The sequence below is a fragment of the Gaeumannomyces tritici genome (assembly GCF_000145635.1).
Source record: "Gaeumannomyces tritici R3-111a-1 unplaced genomic scaffold supercont2.9, whole genome shotgun sequence".
NCBI classification, from domain to species: domain Eukaryota; kingdom Fungi; phylum Ascomycota; class Sordariomycetes; order Magnaporthales; family Magnaporthaceae; genus Gaeumannomyces; species Gaeumannomyces tritici.
Genome location: NW_008804553.1, coordinates 332,073 through 348,728, shown reverse-complemented (window position 1 = coordinate 348,728; position 16,656 = coordinate 332,073). Strand labels below are relative to the sequence as shown.

Sequence of the window (16,656 nt, the reverse complement as noted above, 5' to 3'; positions counted from 1 at the left end):
CTGCACACGAAGCCGCTCGTGGCTTTTAGTCTAGTGTGCTTGACGAGCATCTAGCGAGCTCCACACGATTGTTGGTGATGGCGTAGTGAGCGGATATTCCTCGTGGGTGCCGGATGGCACCGTGGTGTCTGCCCCCTTTTCCAGGAGGAACTTGAGGAGCTCTTCCGGGGGCGGCCTTGGGCAGCTGCACACTCGGTAGATCAGCGTGCAGCCGAAGAACAGGTCGCAGACGCTGCCGCCGCGGGCGCAGTCAAGCTCGATCAGGTACCGAGCCGTGTCGAACCAGCAGCCCCGCAGCGCGTGCTTCAGCGCCATCTTTACGCGGTCCTGGCTTTTCCCCGTCCAGCCTCGCGCGAGCCGCCGCGGCGCAGTCCCTGCAGCAGAAAGGGCCCGAGATGTGCTTCCGGAGCAGCCTGGTGCACCCAAAGGCGGCCAGCACGACCGGCATGACCAGCATGCTGTCGCCTCCGTCGCCGGGCAGCCTGGAGAGGGCGTCCCCCGACTCCCTCAGGCGCTCGAACAGGAGATTTAGCATCTGCTTGCCTTTCTGGGAGGTGCACCTGGGCAGGAGTTCAAGGACGCCTTTCCCAGACGTGTCGAGAACCTTGTCGGCGGCCTGGGCGTGCCGGGGCCAGTGCTCGCCCGCGTAGAGCAGGAACTTGACCCTGCTAGCCCCGACGTCGTCCCTGAGGTCGCAAAACACGAGCGCGCGGATGCAGCAGACGAACAGCAGCAGGTGGCAGTCCACCTCGGACCTAGAGGGGAGGGCCAAGAGGGATGGCAAACCCGTGCCGCCACCGAGAAACCGCTTTACCGAAGTGTGGATGACGTCGACATGCCGCACGCCGGCCTCGGGCTGGCGCTGCGCGTGCCCGTTGGTCAACAGGGAATGCCGCACATGCATCGGCATCGAGCGGCTCAGCCTGGGTGGGGGCAGCGCGTGACGAAGCGGACGAGTCCGAATGATTGCTGGGCCATCTGGCTCTTGAACTCGGCGCTGTCCTGGTGCATCACCGTCGACTCCCCCCGCTTCTCGATCTTGTCGAAGCCCTTGACTTCGGGCCTGAACGCAAACGCGTACCTCAACTCGTCTGTTTTCATGTCCCTAATGGATGCGAGGACTATTTGCAACACCTCTACGGCGTCCCCATGTCCTGATCTCTCCATCTCCCGCAAGGCCACCTCGTATCTCTTCTCTTCGGCGGGCCAAGAGATTTCGTCCACCCATTCGACGAGCTTGTCCATGATCAGCTAGCCGCCGTCCTCCTTGTATCTTTCCAGAAGAGTTCTGGCCCATCCGATGCCATTTGCGCAGTAGCCGGTGCCGTCGGCATAAGGATCGGGTAAGAGATAGCGAAAGAGGAACTCATGGTCCTGCGCATGGCGAACGTTCTGCAGCTCCCGTGCAAGATAGGGCCACGCGATCCGGGATGCTATCGCGTCGACATCGATTGTCTGTGTCTTGTATCCCTTTTCGCAACATTCAGGAAAGTGCCGCATGCAGACGCATATGGCGATATCGACTCCGCTGTCTAGAGCACTCGCCAATAGGTCCTGGACAAATCGCATGACCGCAAGGGACTCCGAAGCTCCGGTACCGTTGGCAGGCGACACGGACTCGCCTGCCCTATGCAATTGTTCAGTCCGCCGATGAAGATGCCGAATCGCCTCCTTTCACCAGCCTTTGGGGATGCTCCATAGTGAATGACAAGCTCCGTGATGAGCTCTTTAAGTCTCCGGTCTCTCAGCTCGTATTCGATGTAGTCTCGCTTCGCACCGGCCCACTCCATGATCCGGCCCTCGTATTACGCAGGAAATCCAAGGGTCTGCAGGAGTTGACTAAAAAGAGACCTGAGAAGGACGCTTTTCCTACTCTCTCCCGTGTTGGCGCGTGCTCTACCGCTATAAATATCTTGGAAGAAGTTCTGGAGGATCACTGCTGTCTTGGCGGTGCCTACGGACTGCCCCTGGATGCAGCGCCGCCACTTACATGTTCTATCCTAGACCGTGAATGCCCGCCCTTGGAATGGAGCTAGCATGGCTCAGCGTTGTTACAACAAAACGGGAGCCATACTGGGGGTGCCCCCTTCAGCCCCTGAAAGGCATTTTACAAAGAGCCCAGAGCCAACTCGCCCTTCCTTTGTAGGACTGGACACAACAAAGCCATTATCAAACGTCGTAGCATCCATAATAGTTACAAAAGTGCCTAGTAGTATAGATAAATTTACGTCAAAAGTACTTCACTTTAACGTCGAAAGTCTTTCCCAAACCACCGACGGCCTACGCACTGCAGCATCCAACGACCAGCAGCAAATACGCCACCTACCCCGTCGCAATGGATACTGCAGACTACTTATGGCTCGAGGCACTTCCCGCCGAATTGATGGTCGAAATTGCGAGCTACCTGGAGGGATCGAACCTCGTCGCCTTTCGGCACGCCTCCTCTCAGCTTTCGACGGCATCGTCGGGCGTTCTAAACGACCACTTCTTCGGCTGCCTAACTACGGACCTTACGCGCCGCAGCTTATCCCGGCTGTTCGGGGCCGCGCGGTCCGAAGGTTACCGCCGGCGGGCCCGTGCGCTCCGTATCGCGCCTTGGGCCTGTCCCCCTTCACGCCGCATGTATTTAAACGACCGGCCGCACGATTGGGCGCGCGACGCCGCCACCGGCCGGCTTAACCTCGCCACCCCGACGGGGCGGGCGGTCCTGGCGTGCATGCGCGACGGCCTCCCCGCCTGCCGCTCCTTTGCCGTTTCCGACAGCGGCTGGCTCGACCCGGACCTGCTGCCCTCGAGCGACGGCGACGATGGGCCGCACCTGTACCCCACCGACGCCCTCGCGCTCGTGGCGGCGCTGGCCGGGGACCCTGCGAACCCGGCGCCGGTCGAGGCCCTGGACGTTTCCCTTTACGGGAGCGGGGGCATCCGGGAGGACCTGCTCGACCCCGAGGCCCTGCGCCGCGCAGACTGGTCCGCGCTCGAAACGCTCCGCTTCGACGTTTCGGACATGGCCGCCGGGCCCCACCCCCCTGCGGGCCCGAGCGGCGGCGCCGCTGTCCTCCAGCCTTTCATACACGGCCTGCTTTCCTCGGCGCCCAACCTCCAAACGGTCACGATCGGGGGCACGAGGTCGGTTATCACGTACTGCCTTTTGCTATTATCCGAGCAAAAACGCGCAATCCGCCATATGACCATAACGGGCCGGCCAGGCCGGCTCACTTCGGTAACGCCGGCGGCGCTTTGCAGCTGGATAGATTCCAACCTCGGTGACGCCGGCGGCGGTGGCGAAAAGCTGGAGTCACTCGAGTTCGAACGCATCTTCCTCGACAGCAACAATACCGCGGACGGCGCCAACCCGTGGCCGGAGGTTATCTCCCGAGTTCACGCCGCGTTCCCGAACCTAAAAAGGTTCAAAATAATGGAATGCGGAGCAACCGCCGGGCTCAAGCTCGCTTTCGTATGCCCGCTCCTCCAGAGCCTAACCGACAGGTTGGGCCCGGCCGCGCCCGGCTGCCCGGACGACGGCGGCGGTGGCTTATACCACGTGCGGTGCTGCGCCGCTATTTCGGACGAATACGGCGGCGCCTTCCGCCTTGTATCCGCGCCCTCCCTCAACCGGGACCTTCTGGAGCATAGTGGCTCCATAACATCCGCGTTCCACGACACCGGTGTAGAATACAAGCTCGGGCCCTCAGGAACGGCTGAGGGCATGAGACGCGCCCTGGATGACATCGCACAGGGCATGATGCTTTATTCGCCGGGAAACGCCGTGCAATGTCCAGGAAGGCAGGCTCCAACCTCGGGCGAGGCCTGATCAAGGTAGGCGCTCCCTCCCTTACCTGGCCCCCTAGATTGAATTACCCCTTCTCCCATAACACGACGGGACGCATAATACATACTGTCTGAGGTTAGCCCGTGCACCAGACCTACCTACCTCTCCAGGCGCGAGCGCCCTCCAGATAGGTAAATACCACAACAACAACAACGCTTTCCCTACACATCCCCTTCTTCGGTGATAAAGATGTACTCGGCAGACACTGGTGGAAAGTAACTGCTAACCTCCAGAATTTAGCTAATGTATATAAAACAAACTCTTGACAGCAATATCTGTAATACCGCTCGCCTACCTAACCTTCTGAGCCTGCAACCGGCACCAATAAAATGTGATGAATTTCCGTTGGAGGTGTTCAGCTTAACCTCTTGACCTGTCCGGCGCCCCTCCCTTCAAATCAGCCGCCCAGGTACTTACCCACGTGGTATAGCCGTACGGGCTTAGCAGTAGTGGCATGTGGTAGTACTAGCCGGGCTTGGTTTTCTAACAGATCTTTTGCACTTTAGAGTAAAAAATCATTTGGATGCAGGTCACGTCTTACCTGTTTTATTTTTAATTTTTAATTTACGTCCGTGGCATGGAATGGGCGTACGTTAAAGCGAGGACAACAAAGGCCACCCGGGCCTACGGTGTCGTCCCTCAACCCACTTCACAAGAGGCTCATAGTTGACTCAATTTCCCTTTATTTCCGGACAACAAAGCCATAATCTGGTGTAGCACAACCTTTGCAGCGAAAGATGCAAACTCCGTGACAACGACAAGCAAACATATATAAATTCAGGTCAAAGTCTTCTGCCCAACCTCGAAATTCCCTGCCACATCATCACCCACCACCCACTCACCAAAACCGCCAGCGACAGAGCAACCACCTGCCAACATCATCCCTCTCACTGAACTCCCACCGCGTCCACCGTTAGGATGGACGCAAGCCGACCCTGGCTGGAGAGGCTCCCTGTCGAGCTTCTCCACGAGATCAGCACCTATCTTGAGGGACCCGATCTCATCGCCCTTCGACAGACCTCTTCTCAGGTGTCAGCCGGAGCATCGATGCCGTTTGGTGATCACTTCTTCGGAACCATTACAACCGACCTCTACTGGGACAGCCTGCCCAGGCTGCTCGCGGCCACGCGCTTCGAGGGGCCCCGCCACCGGGTCCGCGTGCTGCACATCACGACCTGGCACGACTACGTCCCATATCGGTCGCGACACCTGCACATCACGACCTGGCACGACGGCGTTCCATATCGGTCGCGACGCCACAACCAGCTGCAATACTGGCGGCGCAATGGCGACGGCGCCATCATATTCGAGAGCCCCATGGCGCAGGCGGTGCTGGCGGGCATCCGCGACGGCTTCCCCGGCTGCCGGTCCCTCGTCGTCGACGACGCCAATGGGGCCGGGCCCGACCGGCCGATCCTCGCCAGGCGCCGCATGAGCGGGACCGACTGCCTCGCTCTCGCGGTGGCGCTCGCGGGCACGTTGCCGGTAACGTCTCTGACAGTCACTTTGGCCAGCTACGGTCTCGAGGAGTACCGCATCAACCCCTCGGTGCTGGGTCGCGCCGATTGGAACGCGCTGGAGACGCTCCGCTTTGAGGTTCGTAGGATTATTAGCACCGCAGGCCCACAGGCCGGCGAAAAAGAGGTGACAAGCAGCAGCCGCCCCGCGTGGGTAGTCGACCACCGCGGCATCGGCGCCATCCAGACATTTATCCACAGCCTGCTTTCCTCTGCCCCGAACCTCCAGACCGTCCAGATCGGAGGCGATAGGAGCATGGACTACTGCATCCCGCTATTGTCTGAGCAGGGGCGGACAATCCGCCACCTGACCCTAGGAGGATATACATTCCACTCCAGCTACGTGCCGATGAGGGTGCTTAATGACTGGATGGCCTCCTACTCCGGCGGTGACAAGCTAGAGTCGCTGGAATTTGTCAACATCAACGCCACCCGGGTCGGTGATTTTAGACCGTGGAAACCGTTCCTGTCCAGAATCCACGCCACATTCCCCAACCTCCAGAGGTTCAAGCTGATGAACTGCCGGGTACACCCCCTTAGACACGGTCGCATGTTCCTCTGCGCGCTCCTCCCAAGTCTGACCGCCAGGCTGGGCCCCGGCCTGGATAGCCCTTACAGCCACGAGTACAGTGACGCACGCTGGGTCACCATCTCGGACGAGCATGGCGGCACGTTCCGGATCCTTTCCGAGCCCCGTCGCGCCTATGACCGTAACGGGGAGCGAAAGGGCCCGAGGCTTCACGATCTTGGTGTGGAATACAAGCTTGGGCCCTCGGGGACGGCCGAGGGTATGAAATGCGCGCTGAGCGATATCGCAGAGAGCATCGGGAATCGTGATGACCTCTTTCATGATGATGAATGCACAGGAAGACCGGTCCCGGGCGCGGATCAGGAGGCCTGATGTAAATAGGCGCTCTTCCACCCGCTCCCCGCAAGCGCACTGCATCACCCCTTCTTCTTTCTTCATTGATCACCGGATGCACAGCGCATCCCCTTCTGGCGGGATGAACAGATGCATCCGGCACACCCTGGTGGAAAGTAAACCATAATTTCCACAACCTAGATAATTTGTATTGGACCCTCTTGACAACTTATATTGTAATCTACCTTGATGAGCCCGCAGCAGGCACCAATAAAATGTGAATTCCGCTGGACGTTTCAGCTTGCCATATTCTTTAATACCAGCCCGGCACCCCTCCCCTCAAAATCAGCTGCCCCGGTACGTGGTGTAGCCGTACGGGCTCAGCAGCAGCGGCACGTGGTAGTGCTGGCCGCGCTGGACCTCGAACACGACAGCCACCTCGGGGAAGAAGGTGGCGGCGTCGCCAAAGTAGCCCGCCGAGTCGAAGCGCAGGGTCCAGCGGCTGCCGCCGCCGCCGGCCCCGGTGGCCTCGACCTCGCCCAGGACGTCGTCGAGGGTGTAGATGGGCACCTCGCCCGAGTCGTTGGAGGCGCTGAAGGGCAGCCAGGCCTTGACGCGCCCGTCGTCGTCCGTCTGCGACTCAAAGGTGCGCGCCGTGGCGCCCGCCCCGCCGTGCTGGCCGTGGTGGGCGACGGCGCCGGCGGGGGATGGCGAAGAGGCCGCGCCCGAGGACGGGGCCGTGGACGCGAAGTTGGCGGCCGAGGGGGGAGTAAGCTCGAGGCGCACGCGCACGCCGCGGGCGGGCTTGCCGGCCGTGGTGTCCAGGATGTGGCAGGTTATGCGGTCCTTGGCCGGGGCGGTGGTGGTGGTGGTGGTGGCAGTGGCCATTTTTTAGTTGTCGTGGGTGGTGGTTGCAGCGAGATGGATATAGAGAGGGAGGCGACTTGATGTCGGTTGGTGTGGATGCGGGGTGTGTTGGTTTGGTGGGGAACCGGAGACGATTGTGCAAGAGGCTCCGGCTGACTGAAGTGCAGATATCGTTGGTTGCGCACTAAAAAGATCTTTTGAATGCCCGGTAAGTAGGATGTGTCAAAATGAGGCTACAGATGGGGCAAGCGAGGTATGAGTTGGTCGTCTCAGCCAAGCCTGTGCACGACCAGTAAGATGGCGAGAATGGGACGATATTAGGAAGCTGTCAGTGGCTGAGACACTCGAACACGATCATCCCAAGTCCATACCCTGCTCTTGCTCTGTCTACCGCTTGTCATGGAAACGGGAGCATGGCATCTATTATTATACTCAAGTAGGCGAGTCTTAATCCATGTTATCCATCTCGACATCTCACATTTTAGAGCTGTCGTCGGACGCGGCGAGTCTACACAAGGCCCGGCGGGTTGGGGTCCTCGGCCGGCCGCAGCCGCAGCACAGCCCTGAATCGGCCTGGCCAGCCATGTGTCACTTTCAGGCCTGACTTGCCGCTAACCAGCCCAGGACTGATCGACAGTGCGTTTCGTCCAAATGAAATTCAGGCTGGCCATCAGCAACCAGTAAAGGCGGCTGTGTGCAGCTGACACTAAAAGCGCGCCTGCTTCTAGACTTCTGTCCCTTGACTAAAAGATCTGTCCCTCGACCAAAAGACGCAGGCGAAGCCACCCGAGGGTGACGAGCGAAATGGATTGACCACGACGCGACGGGAAAAGGCGGGCCCTCCCCCACATCTCCCGCGCAGTTCGCTGAGGCTGAAGACTTCCGGGGAAGGTGGGAGGGTGGCAGCCGAAGCATGGCAGAGGCACATCAAAAAACGGTTGCCCGCAAGCCTCTTGTGTCTCGCCGGTCTAATAATAGCAACTCTTACGAAGCACAAAGATGATGGGTGTGGATCACCCGGAGACAAAAGCCGTTGGGGGCCGGATTTGGCTGTCTCGGAACCCGAATGTCGCTTTATTGATTGCCAGCACCTTCAGCCTCGTCGCCAAACTAGGTCTGATGTAGCAGTCGAGGGGAGGCGCAGCGGCCAGCTAGCGATAGCACTGCATCGACATCACACGAGGTGGTGAAAGTCGAGCTTGGAGGTTGGGAGTTGGGAGTGGCCGCCTCGCACTTGCCTCAGCGCCAGCTGGCGGACCCACAGACGCGATTCGGTACCCCGCCATCGGTGACGTCCACCGCCCCTGGCAGCCCTAGCTAATTCCAAGCGTTTCTACGGAATGCGATCTACGAGAGCCCGAAGGAGATAAGAAGAAAAAAATACATCAAATTTGTGACGCCATACGCGACCGAATACATCGTCTGCTTACTGTGTGCGTCTGCATCGCCTGAAAGCGCTACAACCACCGATTTAGAAGCGAAGTGGGTGGGAACAACCGACCCAGGGAAACCATCCCCCACGCCAGCCCAGCCCAGCCGTCCAGGAAACCGCAGCCCGCAAACGCACCCACCGCCAGCAGCAATGTCGGCCGCCCTGATCGACGCCGACGCCCTGGAGCCGACGCTCCAGTCGATCCTGGACCAGCGCTCGCTGCGCTGGATCTTCGTGGGCGGCAAGGGCGGCGTGGGCAAGACGACGACGTCGTGCTCGCTCGCCATCCAGCTCGCCAAGGTCCGCCGCTCCGTCCTGCTCATCTCGACGGACCCGGCCCACAACCTGTCGGACGCCTTCTCGCAAAAGTTCGGCAAGGAGGCCCGCCTGATCGAGGGGTTCGACAACCTGAGCGCCATGGAGATCGACCCCAACGGCAGCATGCAGGACCTGCTCGCCGGCCAGGGCGAGGATGCCGCCGCGGGGGGCGCCGACCAGGGTATGGCGGGCATGGGCGGCATGATGCAGGATCTGGCCTTTGCTGTGAGTTCTTTTTTTTTTTTTTGCCGTCACCCTTTTTTCCGCATGCTAGAAACTGACCTAGCCTGATACTCTCAACTACACAGATCCCCGGCATCGACGAGGCCATGTCCTTCGCCGAGGTCCTCAAGCAGGTCAAGTCCCTCTCGTACGAGACCATCATCTTCGACACGGCGCCCACGGGTCACACGCTGCGGTTCCTACAGTTCCCCTCCGTCCTCGAAAAGGCCCTGGCCAAGGTGTCGCAGCTCTCGAGCCAGTACGGCCCCCTGCTCAACGGCTTCCTGGGCGGGCAGGGCCAGCTGCCCAACGGCCAGTCGCTGCCCGAGATGATGGAGAAGCTCGAGCAGCTGCGCGAGACCATCGCCGAGGTCAACGCGCAGTTCAAGGACGAGGCCCTGACCACTTTCGTGTGCGTCTGCATCCCCGAGTTCCTGTCGCTGTACGAGACGGAGCGCATGATCCAGGAGCTGGCCAGCTACGGCATCGACACCCACTCCATCGTCGTCAACCAGCTGCTCTTCCCGCGCAAGGGGTCCGCGTGCGAGCAGTGCGGCGCCCGCAGGCGCATGCAGAAGAAGTACCTGGACCAGATCGAGGAGCTGTACGACGAGTTCAACGTCGTCAAGATGCCCCTGCTCGTCGAGGAGGTGCGCGGCAAGGACAAGCTCGAGCGCTTCAGCGAGATGCTCGTCAACCCTTATGTGCCGCCGGATCTGGCCGACGAGTAGGTGGGCGGGCTTGTATAAAGAATAAGAGAGAAGGAAAAAAAACACAGCGCGGTCCTTTTTGGTTCTGGTTTTTCGGAGAATAGATCTTGGGTTTTTGATATCAAGCTCGGAGTTTCTGCTTGGCGTCAATAAAGGGAAGCGGCAGCCTTCTTCTCTGTGCTTCGTGTGTTACATGTCGGTTGATTACACTCGGTGATTCCTCGTCCACTACTTTCATCAAGGCCTATTCATATTCCACGCCCGAGTACTAAAAATCAGCATCGACAACAAGCACCAGCACACATGTTTCAAAGTCACAAGATTCACGGTTCAACAGGCACTGACAGATCGCTGGATGAAATGCGTTTGTTTTTGTGTATTTTGTACTTGAAAGGCGAATGACGAAATCCATGCCATCCCCAGGGCCCAATGTCCGCCTCCTAATATGATACAAGTCCAAGCAGCCGACCCCTCGCCCCTTATGCAGCTGTGACCGCATCCCCCAGATTACCACCATCCCTCCCACTCGCTCTCCTCCCCACCCAAGCATCAAGCAAATAAAAAAAAAAGCCCCATCGTGAACAGTGCAGACCACCTCCAACGCCGTGTTTCGTCACCATGCCACCATGTCATGCCAAAGATTTAAGCGATAGCAGAGAAAAGAGAGATGGAAAGAAGCGAAAAAAGAGCAAAGCAGAAAAAGAAAGAAACATGGGCCGCTCCAAGATATCCAAAGAACACCGTTGTAGTGTGACCGAGAAAACGTGTGCCGCCCACCAATACGAGACAGAATCTCCACGCGATGGCTCCAATCACAAGAGGGCGAGGGACGATGGCGAGTCGAAATGGAGCGGCACGAGCCCACGGCTCAATCACAGCTCGCGGTAGTCGCTCGGCCGTACCCTCCTCTGCCGGTTCTGATGGCGGTGTGGATTGACGGGCTTGCGAAAGTAGGCGTCGTCCTCGGTGGCCGGTTGGTTGGAGAACTGCTTGAACGGGGCCATGTGGTTGTTGTAGCCGCCGTTCATGTGGCCGCTCATGTGGCCGCCCATGTTGCCGTTCATCTGACCCTGGTGCATACCCCCCCAGCCAGGCCCGTTGTTGCTGTGGTTGCCGCCCATGGGGTAGCCCCCGTTCATGGGGCCGCCGCCGCCGTTGTTGTAGCCATTGTTCATGGGGTAGCCGCCGTTCATGTTTCCTCCTCCGTTCATGTTGTTGCCGGGGTCGTTGTTGAAGCCGCCCATGCCCATCATCGGATTCATCATGGGGTTCATCATGCCCATATTGCCCATGTTGCCCATGTTGCCCATGTTCATGTTGGGCATGCCCATCATGCCAGCGTTCATGCCGTTCATCATGGGCATGGGAGCAAAAGGCATCATGCCCATGCCCATTGGGCCCATGCCGCCCATCATCTGCTGCATCATCTGCTGCTGTTGTTGCTGTTGCGCCTCCTGCTGCTGCTGCATCGCCTTAGGAGCTCGCGGCACTCTCGGGTTCTCAGCGAGCTCCTCCGCAGGGCGCTTCTTGGAATTTGCGCCGTCGTTGTGGGTGGTGGCGACGGTGCCGTCGGCCGCCTTTGACCCATCGTTCCCAGGCGACTTGGGCGACTTTGATCCCGATGTCGACCGCTTGCTGGGGTCCTCGGTACTCGAGTTCGAGTCAGCGGCCTGGTTGTTGCTTGCCGAGGGTGAGCTGCCGGCAGCGATTGTTGGGCTCTTTGATTGGTCCTTGTCGTTGCCCTCCTTCTCGTCGAGGTACTCCTTGATCTTGGCCGACGTACCGTCGTCGGGCTTGAGATTGTCGATTAGAACGCCCTCGGACTGGCAGCCCGGGCAGACGAAGTCGCTCTCTATGAGGGCGTTTGTTATGCAATCGTTGCAGTACGTCTTCTCACAGCATGGAGTCTTCATTGGCTCATTAAATAGTCTCTTGTCCATAGGACACTCCAGGCCCCTGTCCTGCAGTTCCTTGTCGCCCTGCACGGCCACCTTCAGGGCCGCGGCCGCCGTTTTGGTCCGCGCCTGGAACTTTTTCCACACCTCCTTGTCCTGCAGTGCAACAACAAACTCTCCGTCGGCGTTCACCATGACGCCCGAGGGGAGCTTGCCGTCGTCGTCCAAACCGTTTTGGCCCAGTACTGTGGCCTTGTCCACCGTCTTCAGCATCGACTTGGGGATGCCGGTCGTCCTCTTCACACGGGGCCTGTTGTCGAAGTCGGGGTTGTCGTTGGTTGGGCACAGCTGGATCCAGTGGCCTTTCTCGCCGCAGCGGTAGCAAATGTATCCGTTGGGCGGGTCGTGGTCTGGGACATTCACTGGCCGCTTGCCAGGCCCAGCCTTGTTATTATGGAAGACGGGGGTTTGACTAGAGTGAAGGTGAGCATTAGCGAGTGAGTGCGGGCGAGTGTGGATAACTGGATACTCCCTTGTCATGACTTACTGGGCGAGCTCTTCTTGCTGGGCAGTCCACTGCTCCGACTGCGCCTGGAACATGGCAGCTAGCCTCTCCTCCTCGGTGAGCGCGTTGTTCATCTGGGCGAGGGCCGTCGATGTGGTCTTGGCCGCCGCCTTGGCGACCTGCTCTTTCCTGGAGTTGTTCTTCGCGTTCACGGGCATCTTCCCGGACACGTATCGGGCGGCGCGCCCGGCGCCCTGCTTGATGGAGGGCAGCCGCCGGGCGACCACGGTCGTAGATCGGGGGATGATGGTGGTGTCATCGTCGTACTCCTCCACGCCGTCCTCGGTGTAGATGGCGAGGTCAAAGTCTGTTCCGTCGCCTAGTCCGCTCTTGAGAATAATATCACGCTTCAGTTCAAAGACCGAGATGCCAGTGCCGTCGAATTCTACACGGGTAGGCTCTTTCTGGGACTTGAACTTGAAGAAAACGGAGGAAGACATCTTTGTCCAAGGCCGGCTGACGACGCTGTGTTACGTGCTTGAGGTCCAGATGACCAGCCCACCAAGGGTCGTGGTCGAGGTAAGGTACACGGGTGTGATCCCGACTGCTCGCTTCGACGACGAGCTTGTGTTCGCACCAAGGAAAGGGGCCGTATACAAAGAGAGTGGGAATGTGAAATCGGGAGGTATTTTGGTGTGGGAGGATGGAAGAGATCGCGAACAACGTGGGCTGCTGCACTGCCACAATTTTCTTTTGTAGGTCTGGGTTGACAGATCAGGCCGTCGCCGTCTTTGTCCCCTTCCCTCGTCTTTCTTTCTTCTTTAGCGTCAACTTGCAGGCAGTGAAATAGTAGAAAATCAATTCTGATTGAACCCGTGAGAACAATATCAGGCCCCGTGATGACGAGAATTAAAGGGAAAAAAGAGATGGTCAACCAGAGTCAATACAAAGCCCAGATGAGCGTGGCGCTGCCGCCCAGTCAAGCAGGAGAGGGCTGAATAGAATCAACTCTTCCCCCTCAATAGCACCTAGTCACCACCATAGCAGTCGTGAACCTTTGTTTGCGACGTATGGTTAGCCACTGAAGTCCCTCCGGGTCTGTCGGGTTCAGCAAAGGTCGCGTCTAGGCGCGCGCGATGCGGGAAGCGCAATTCGAGGATGGATTAGGCAGAAGATGATAGCGCCGTAACGCGCGACCGAGTCTGGAGTCCTGCTCGTGTCTGCTGGGTCGTCAAACGCGTCTCCCAAGGTTTGCGATCGTTGGAACGCGCGTTGATCAGTTGGTCGAGGAGATGACGCCGGTGGTGCTGCTCAGAGGCAGATGCGGAAAACGGCGTCGTGATGTGGTTGGAATGCGAGGTGTCGGAGAAAGAGAGAGGCGGACGGAGAAAAAGCCAGCTGCCGGCTTTTGAGGAGACATGGAAGGTTTTGGCACGGCCCACTCACCCACCGCTGCCGTTGCCTGGCGTGTCAGAGTCAGAGCGGCATGCTGATGCCTGCGGTGTCAGGCACAAAGATGATGACTGAAGCGGGCGTCACATGACCTGCGGGGGCGAAAGCGAGCACGTGCAGCATTGCGTGTGGCGTTCCCGCAGCGGCCAATCAGGGAAGCCCCCTCCTCTCCGCAGTGGCCGGGCATCCTGGCCTGACGGTTGGGTGATTTCGCAGCGCTTCCCCACCATTTCCCGGCGCGGCCTGCAGCCGGGGGGCCTAGCACGCCTGGCTCCACCAATGCCAGCGCGGGCAAAGATTGAGGTGAACTGATCGCAGCCGCGCGACGTTCGATGTGTGTCGTCTTCGGGTCGCACAGGTCGTCAGAGATCAGGTTGTCAGGTTCCCCTCACGGAACGGCAATCTCACAGCCACCGCCCGGCTCTGCAAGCCGGCCCTGATTCATCCTGCCTTTAAGCTTTAGTTCGGACCCCCAAAAGCTGTCGACCCATCTGCCGTGCGTGGGGTTTCGTTTTCTGTCGTGGGAAAAATCCGCGCCTTCCTTCGAACAGCTTCAATCCTCGACAACATCTACACACTGGCTTTGACAGCCCGATCGACGAGGGCCTGGTCATGAGATCATCACCTTCTCCATCGCCCACGCTCTGCTGCTGCTAGGCTCCCCGCGCCGTACCTATCTCCCTACTCTCCATCAACGGCAGAGCTTACCCCAGTCGCTATCGACGCTCCCACCACCGCCACCGACGTATCTCTCCTCCTCGCCAATCACACAGCCAGCCCACCTCCCAAACCGTCACCATGGTTCTCACCCACACGACGACCTACAATTACTCGCACCCTTTCCCGACCGTCACCCTCGCCTTCTTCCTCCGCTACTGCTCGCCGCAGCTAAACCCCTTTGCCGCCCATGTGCTGAGCACCGACACCATCGAGAGCCGGCTCGACCCGGAGACGGGCCGTCTGCACACAACCCGCATCCACCTCAAGAAGTCCCGCCTCCCCGGCGCAGTCTTCAAGCTACTGCCCACCAGCGTCACGGGCGGCGGCGGTGGCGGCGACAAGGCCTCGTATGTGCTCGAAACCAGCGTCGTCGACGTGCGCGAGGGGTGGATGCGCACCGAGAGCCGCAACCTCAATTTCGTCGGCGTACTCTCTGTCGTCGAGCGTCAGACATACACCGCGCCCCCCACCGGTGCCGACACCACGACGGGTGTCGAGGCCACTGTTGTCTTCCGGTCCCGGATCGGAGACAAGCTGAGGGAGAAGATCGGTCAGGCCACATCGGCCAGCCAGCAGCATCAGCAGTCCCAATCCAGGGAGGCATCAACGGGCTCGAGTTGGTTCGGCATGGGCTGGGCCGCCGGCCTGGGCACCAAGGGCATCCAAAGGAGCATCGAATCCATGGCGTCCACGAAGACTATCGACCAACTCGGAAAGAGCCGTGAGGGCATGAGAGTTGTCCTCGAGCGACTTCGAAAGAGCGGACTGGTCAACATCATGGAACTAACGAGGCGAGCGAGGGACACCAATCACAATGCTTGATCAAGTTGGCTCCTTGACGGCTTTTGCAACTCGGCAATATTTGTTCTATTTGGTCCGACAGACCTGGCGCTTCCGCTTATGTGGGCCATTGACCACGATTCGACCCGATGTTCTTTCTACCCTACCTTGGCCGTGGGTTTCTGATTTGCGGACTTGATTCCCTGTTGTTTCCTCAACCCCTTCTCCTTGTCGTTCTTTGTACACCATATACGCACGCACTCGCACACACTCACGGCCTTGGCTTTTCCCCTTTTTTTCTTTTTTTTTTCTTTTTCCCTCCCTTTTCAGCAAGGCGTTGGTGTTTTGTTATGGTTTCATCCAACAATGGCATGTGGGCTTGTGTGGGCTTCCAGTCTATCGCATGCCGTTAGTCTGGACCGCATTGGCCTATTAGAGGTGCCGTTTACAAAAGTCGACACCTCCAGGCCACCTTTTTACGGATTCCGCACACTGTTTGCCGCCGCGAGCTGGGAAGCAGCGCATTAAAATTTGAGAACGAGGACGAGTTTACGAGCGAAATCATGACTAGGTACCTAAGTTCTCGGTGTTTGGATAGCTGGATACGAACTCTGGGAGGCATCCCCTCTCCTGATGAAAGCGGTCTCCCCTCTCATGTCAAAGCTGTGGCAGCTGGCGAGACATTTTCGCAAAGAGAATAAAATAAAATAAAATAAACTATGAGAAATGCACAGTACCAAATAGGGTGCATCCAACGTGTTCCTGATGCGTTACATTCTGGTGTCAAGGATCATAATTGCCCAGAGATATCAAGGGAACATTAGTCGCCATCTCCTAGATGACGATGCAGACCATCCAAGTCACTGACCATTATAGTCTTTGAGGTCTTCCAGCACCTCCTCGAGAGTCCGCTTCGTCTCCTCCATTCTCTTTCGCTTTTCCGCCATTCCCGGCTTCTCCTGGGCAATTTCCTCGATTTTTTCTTCCTTGAGATTGTTGATGATGTCACTCGTCAGGATCGACCTCTGAAGCTGCTGCAAGATGCTATGCTCCACAACAAGAGAGCACACATAGCCGACAAAAGATGTTCTGATAAGCTGGGAGATGCACATCCTGTTAGCTACATATTTGGACCGTCGAATTAACCAGACAGATGACATCGTATATGATACTTACCTCGTAATGCTGCTCCACCTGCTCGATGAGATGCGTGGCGACGAGGTCCTTTATGTCGGACTTGTACAGGTCCATGATGACCTGCTCCATCTCCCTCTTCGGGTCGCCGCGGCGGCGGCCGCTGCTGCTGCTGCTTCCACCCTCGGGCTCAAATACCCCGGCCAGGACCGAGGCGATCCTGGGGATGGCCGTCTCCATGACGAGGTCCCGCACCACCCCGGGCGTGCCGAGCAGGTTGCCCGACACCTGCTCGAGGAAGAAGCCGAGCCACTTCTCGCGGCCTTCGCGGCCCTTGGCCTTGCTGCGGGACGCCATAGGGGGCGCCGCCGGGGCCGCCGCCGGGGCCGCCGTAGGGGCCGCCGCCGGGG

At 58.8% G+C, this 16,656-nt stretch overlaps 9 protein-coding genes across 9 annotated transcripts; 4 read left to right on the top strand and 5 right to left on the bottom strand.

Moving 5' to 3' along the window:
• Positions 1–30: 30 nt before the first annotated feature.
• Positions 31–1,245, bottom strand: GGTG_12575 (hypothetical protein; the record flags this gene model as incomplete). Its single annotated transcript, XM_009230476.1, has 3 exons — positions 31–331; positions 423–862; positions 955–1,245. The coding sequence occupies 3 exons, from the start codon at positions 1,243–1,245 to the stop codon at positions 31–33; spliced, it is 1,032 nt and encodes a 343-aa protein (XP_009228740.1).
• Positions 1,246–1,532: 287 nt separating this feature from the next.
• On the bottom strand, positions 1,533–1,790 carry GGTG_12574 (hypothetical protein; the record flags this gene model as incomplete). Its single annotated transcript, XM_009230475.1, has 1 exon — positions 1,533–1,790. One exon carries the CDS (start codon positions 1,788–1,790, stop codon positions 1,533–1,535), a length of 258 nt encoding a protein of 85 aa, XP_009228739.1.
• Positions 1,791–2,335: 545 nt separating this feature from the next.
• GGTG_12573 (hypothetical protein) lies at positions 2,336–3,814 on the top strand (the record flags this gene model as incomplete). Its single annotated transcript, XM_009230474.1, has 1 exon — positions 2,336–3,814. The coding sequence occupies one exon, from the start codon at positions 2,336–2,338 to the stop codon at positions 3,812–3,814; it is 1,479 nt and encodes a 492-aa protein (XP_009228738.1).
• A 936-nt stretch (positions 3,815–4,750) lies between these two features.
• On the top strand, positions 4,751–6,250 carry GGTG_12572 (hypothetical protein; the record flags this gene model as incomplete). Its single annotated transcript, XM_009230473.1, has 1 exon — positions 4,751–6,250. The coding sequence occupies one exon, from the start codon at positions 4,751–4,753 to the stop codon at positions 6,248–6,250; it is 1,500 nt and encodes a 499-aa protein (XP_009228737.1).
• Positions 6,251–6,357: 107 nt separating this feature from the next.
• Positions 6,358–7,521, bottom strand: GGTG_12571 (hypothetical protein). Its single transcript, XM_009230472.1, has one exon. It carries the CDS (start codon positions 7,097–7,099, stop codon positions 6,557–6,559), a length of 543 nt encoding a protein of 180 aa, XP_009228736.1. The 5' UTR covers positions 7,100–7,521; the 3' UTR covers positions 6,358–6,556.
• Positions 7,522–8,376: 855 nt separating this feature from the next.
• Positions 8,377–10,228, top strand: GGTG_12570 (ATPase GET3). Its single transcript, XM_009230471.1, has 2 exons — positions 8,377–9,053; positions 9,137–10,228. The coding sequence occupies exons 1-2, from the start codon at positions 8,661–8,663 to the stop codon at positions 9,779–9,781; spliced, it is 1,038 nt and encodes a 345-aa protein (XP_009228735.1). The 5' UTR covers positions 8,377–8,660; the 3' UTR covers positions 9,782–10,228.
• On the bottom strand, positions 10,109–13,628 carry GGTG_12569 (hypothetical protein). The gene is made up of 2 exons (XM_009230470.1): positions 12,203–13,628; positions 10,109–12,127 (listed from the first exon to the last, which is right to left on the bottom strand). The coding sequence occupies exons 1-2, from the start codon at positions 12,658–12,660 to the stop codon at positions 10,633–10,635; spliced, it is 1,953 nt and encodes a 650-aa protein (XP_009228734.1). The 5' UTR covers positions 12,661–13,628; the 3' UTR covers positions 10,109–10,632.
• Positions 13,629–13,909: 281 nt separating this feature from the next.
• GGTG_12568 (MSF1 domain-containing protein) lies at positions 13,910–15,923 on the top strand. Its single transcript, XM_009230469.1, has one exon. It carries the CDS (start codon positions 14,411–14,413, stop codon positions 15,152–15,154), a length of 744 nt encoding a protein of 247 aa, XP_009228733.1. The 5' UTR covers positions 13,910–14,410; the 3' UTR covers positions 15,155–15,923.
• On the bottom strand, positions 15,797–16,603 carry GGTG_12567 (hypothetical protein; the record flags this gene model as incomplete). Its single annotated transcript, XM_009230468.1, has 2 exons — positions 15,797–16,209; positions 16,289–16,603. 2 exons carry the CDS (start codon positions 16,601–16,603, stop codon positions 15,973–15,975), a joined length of 552 nt encoding a protein of 183 aa, XP_009228732.1. The 3' UTR covers positions 15,797–15,972.
• Between the last annotated feature and the right edge of the window lie 53 nt (positions 16,604–16,656).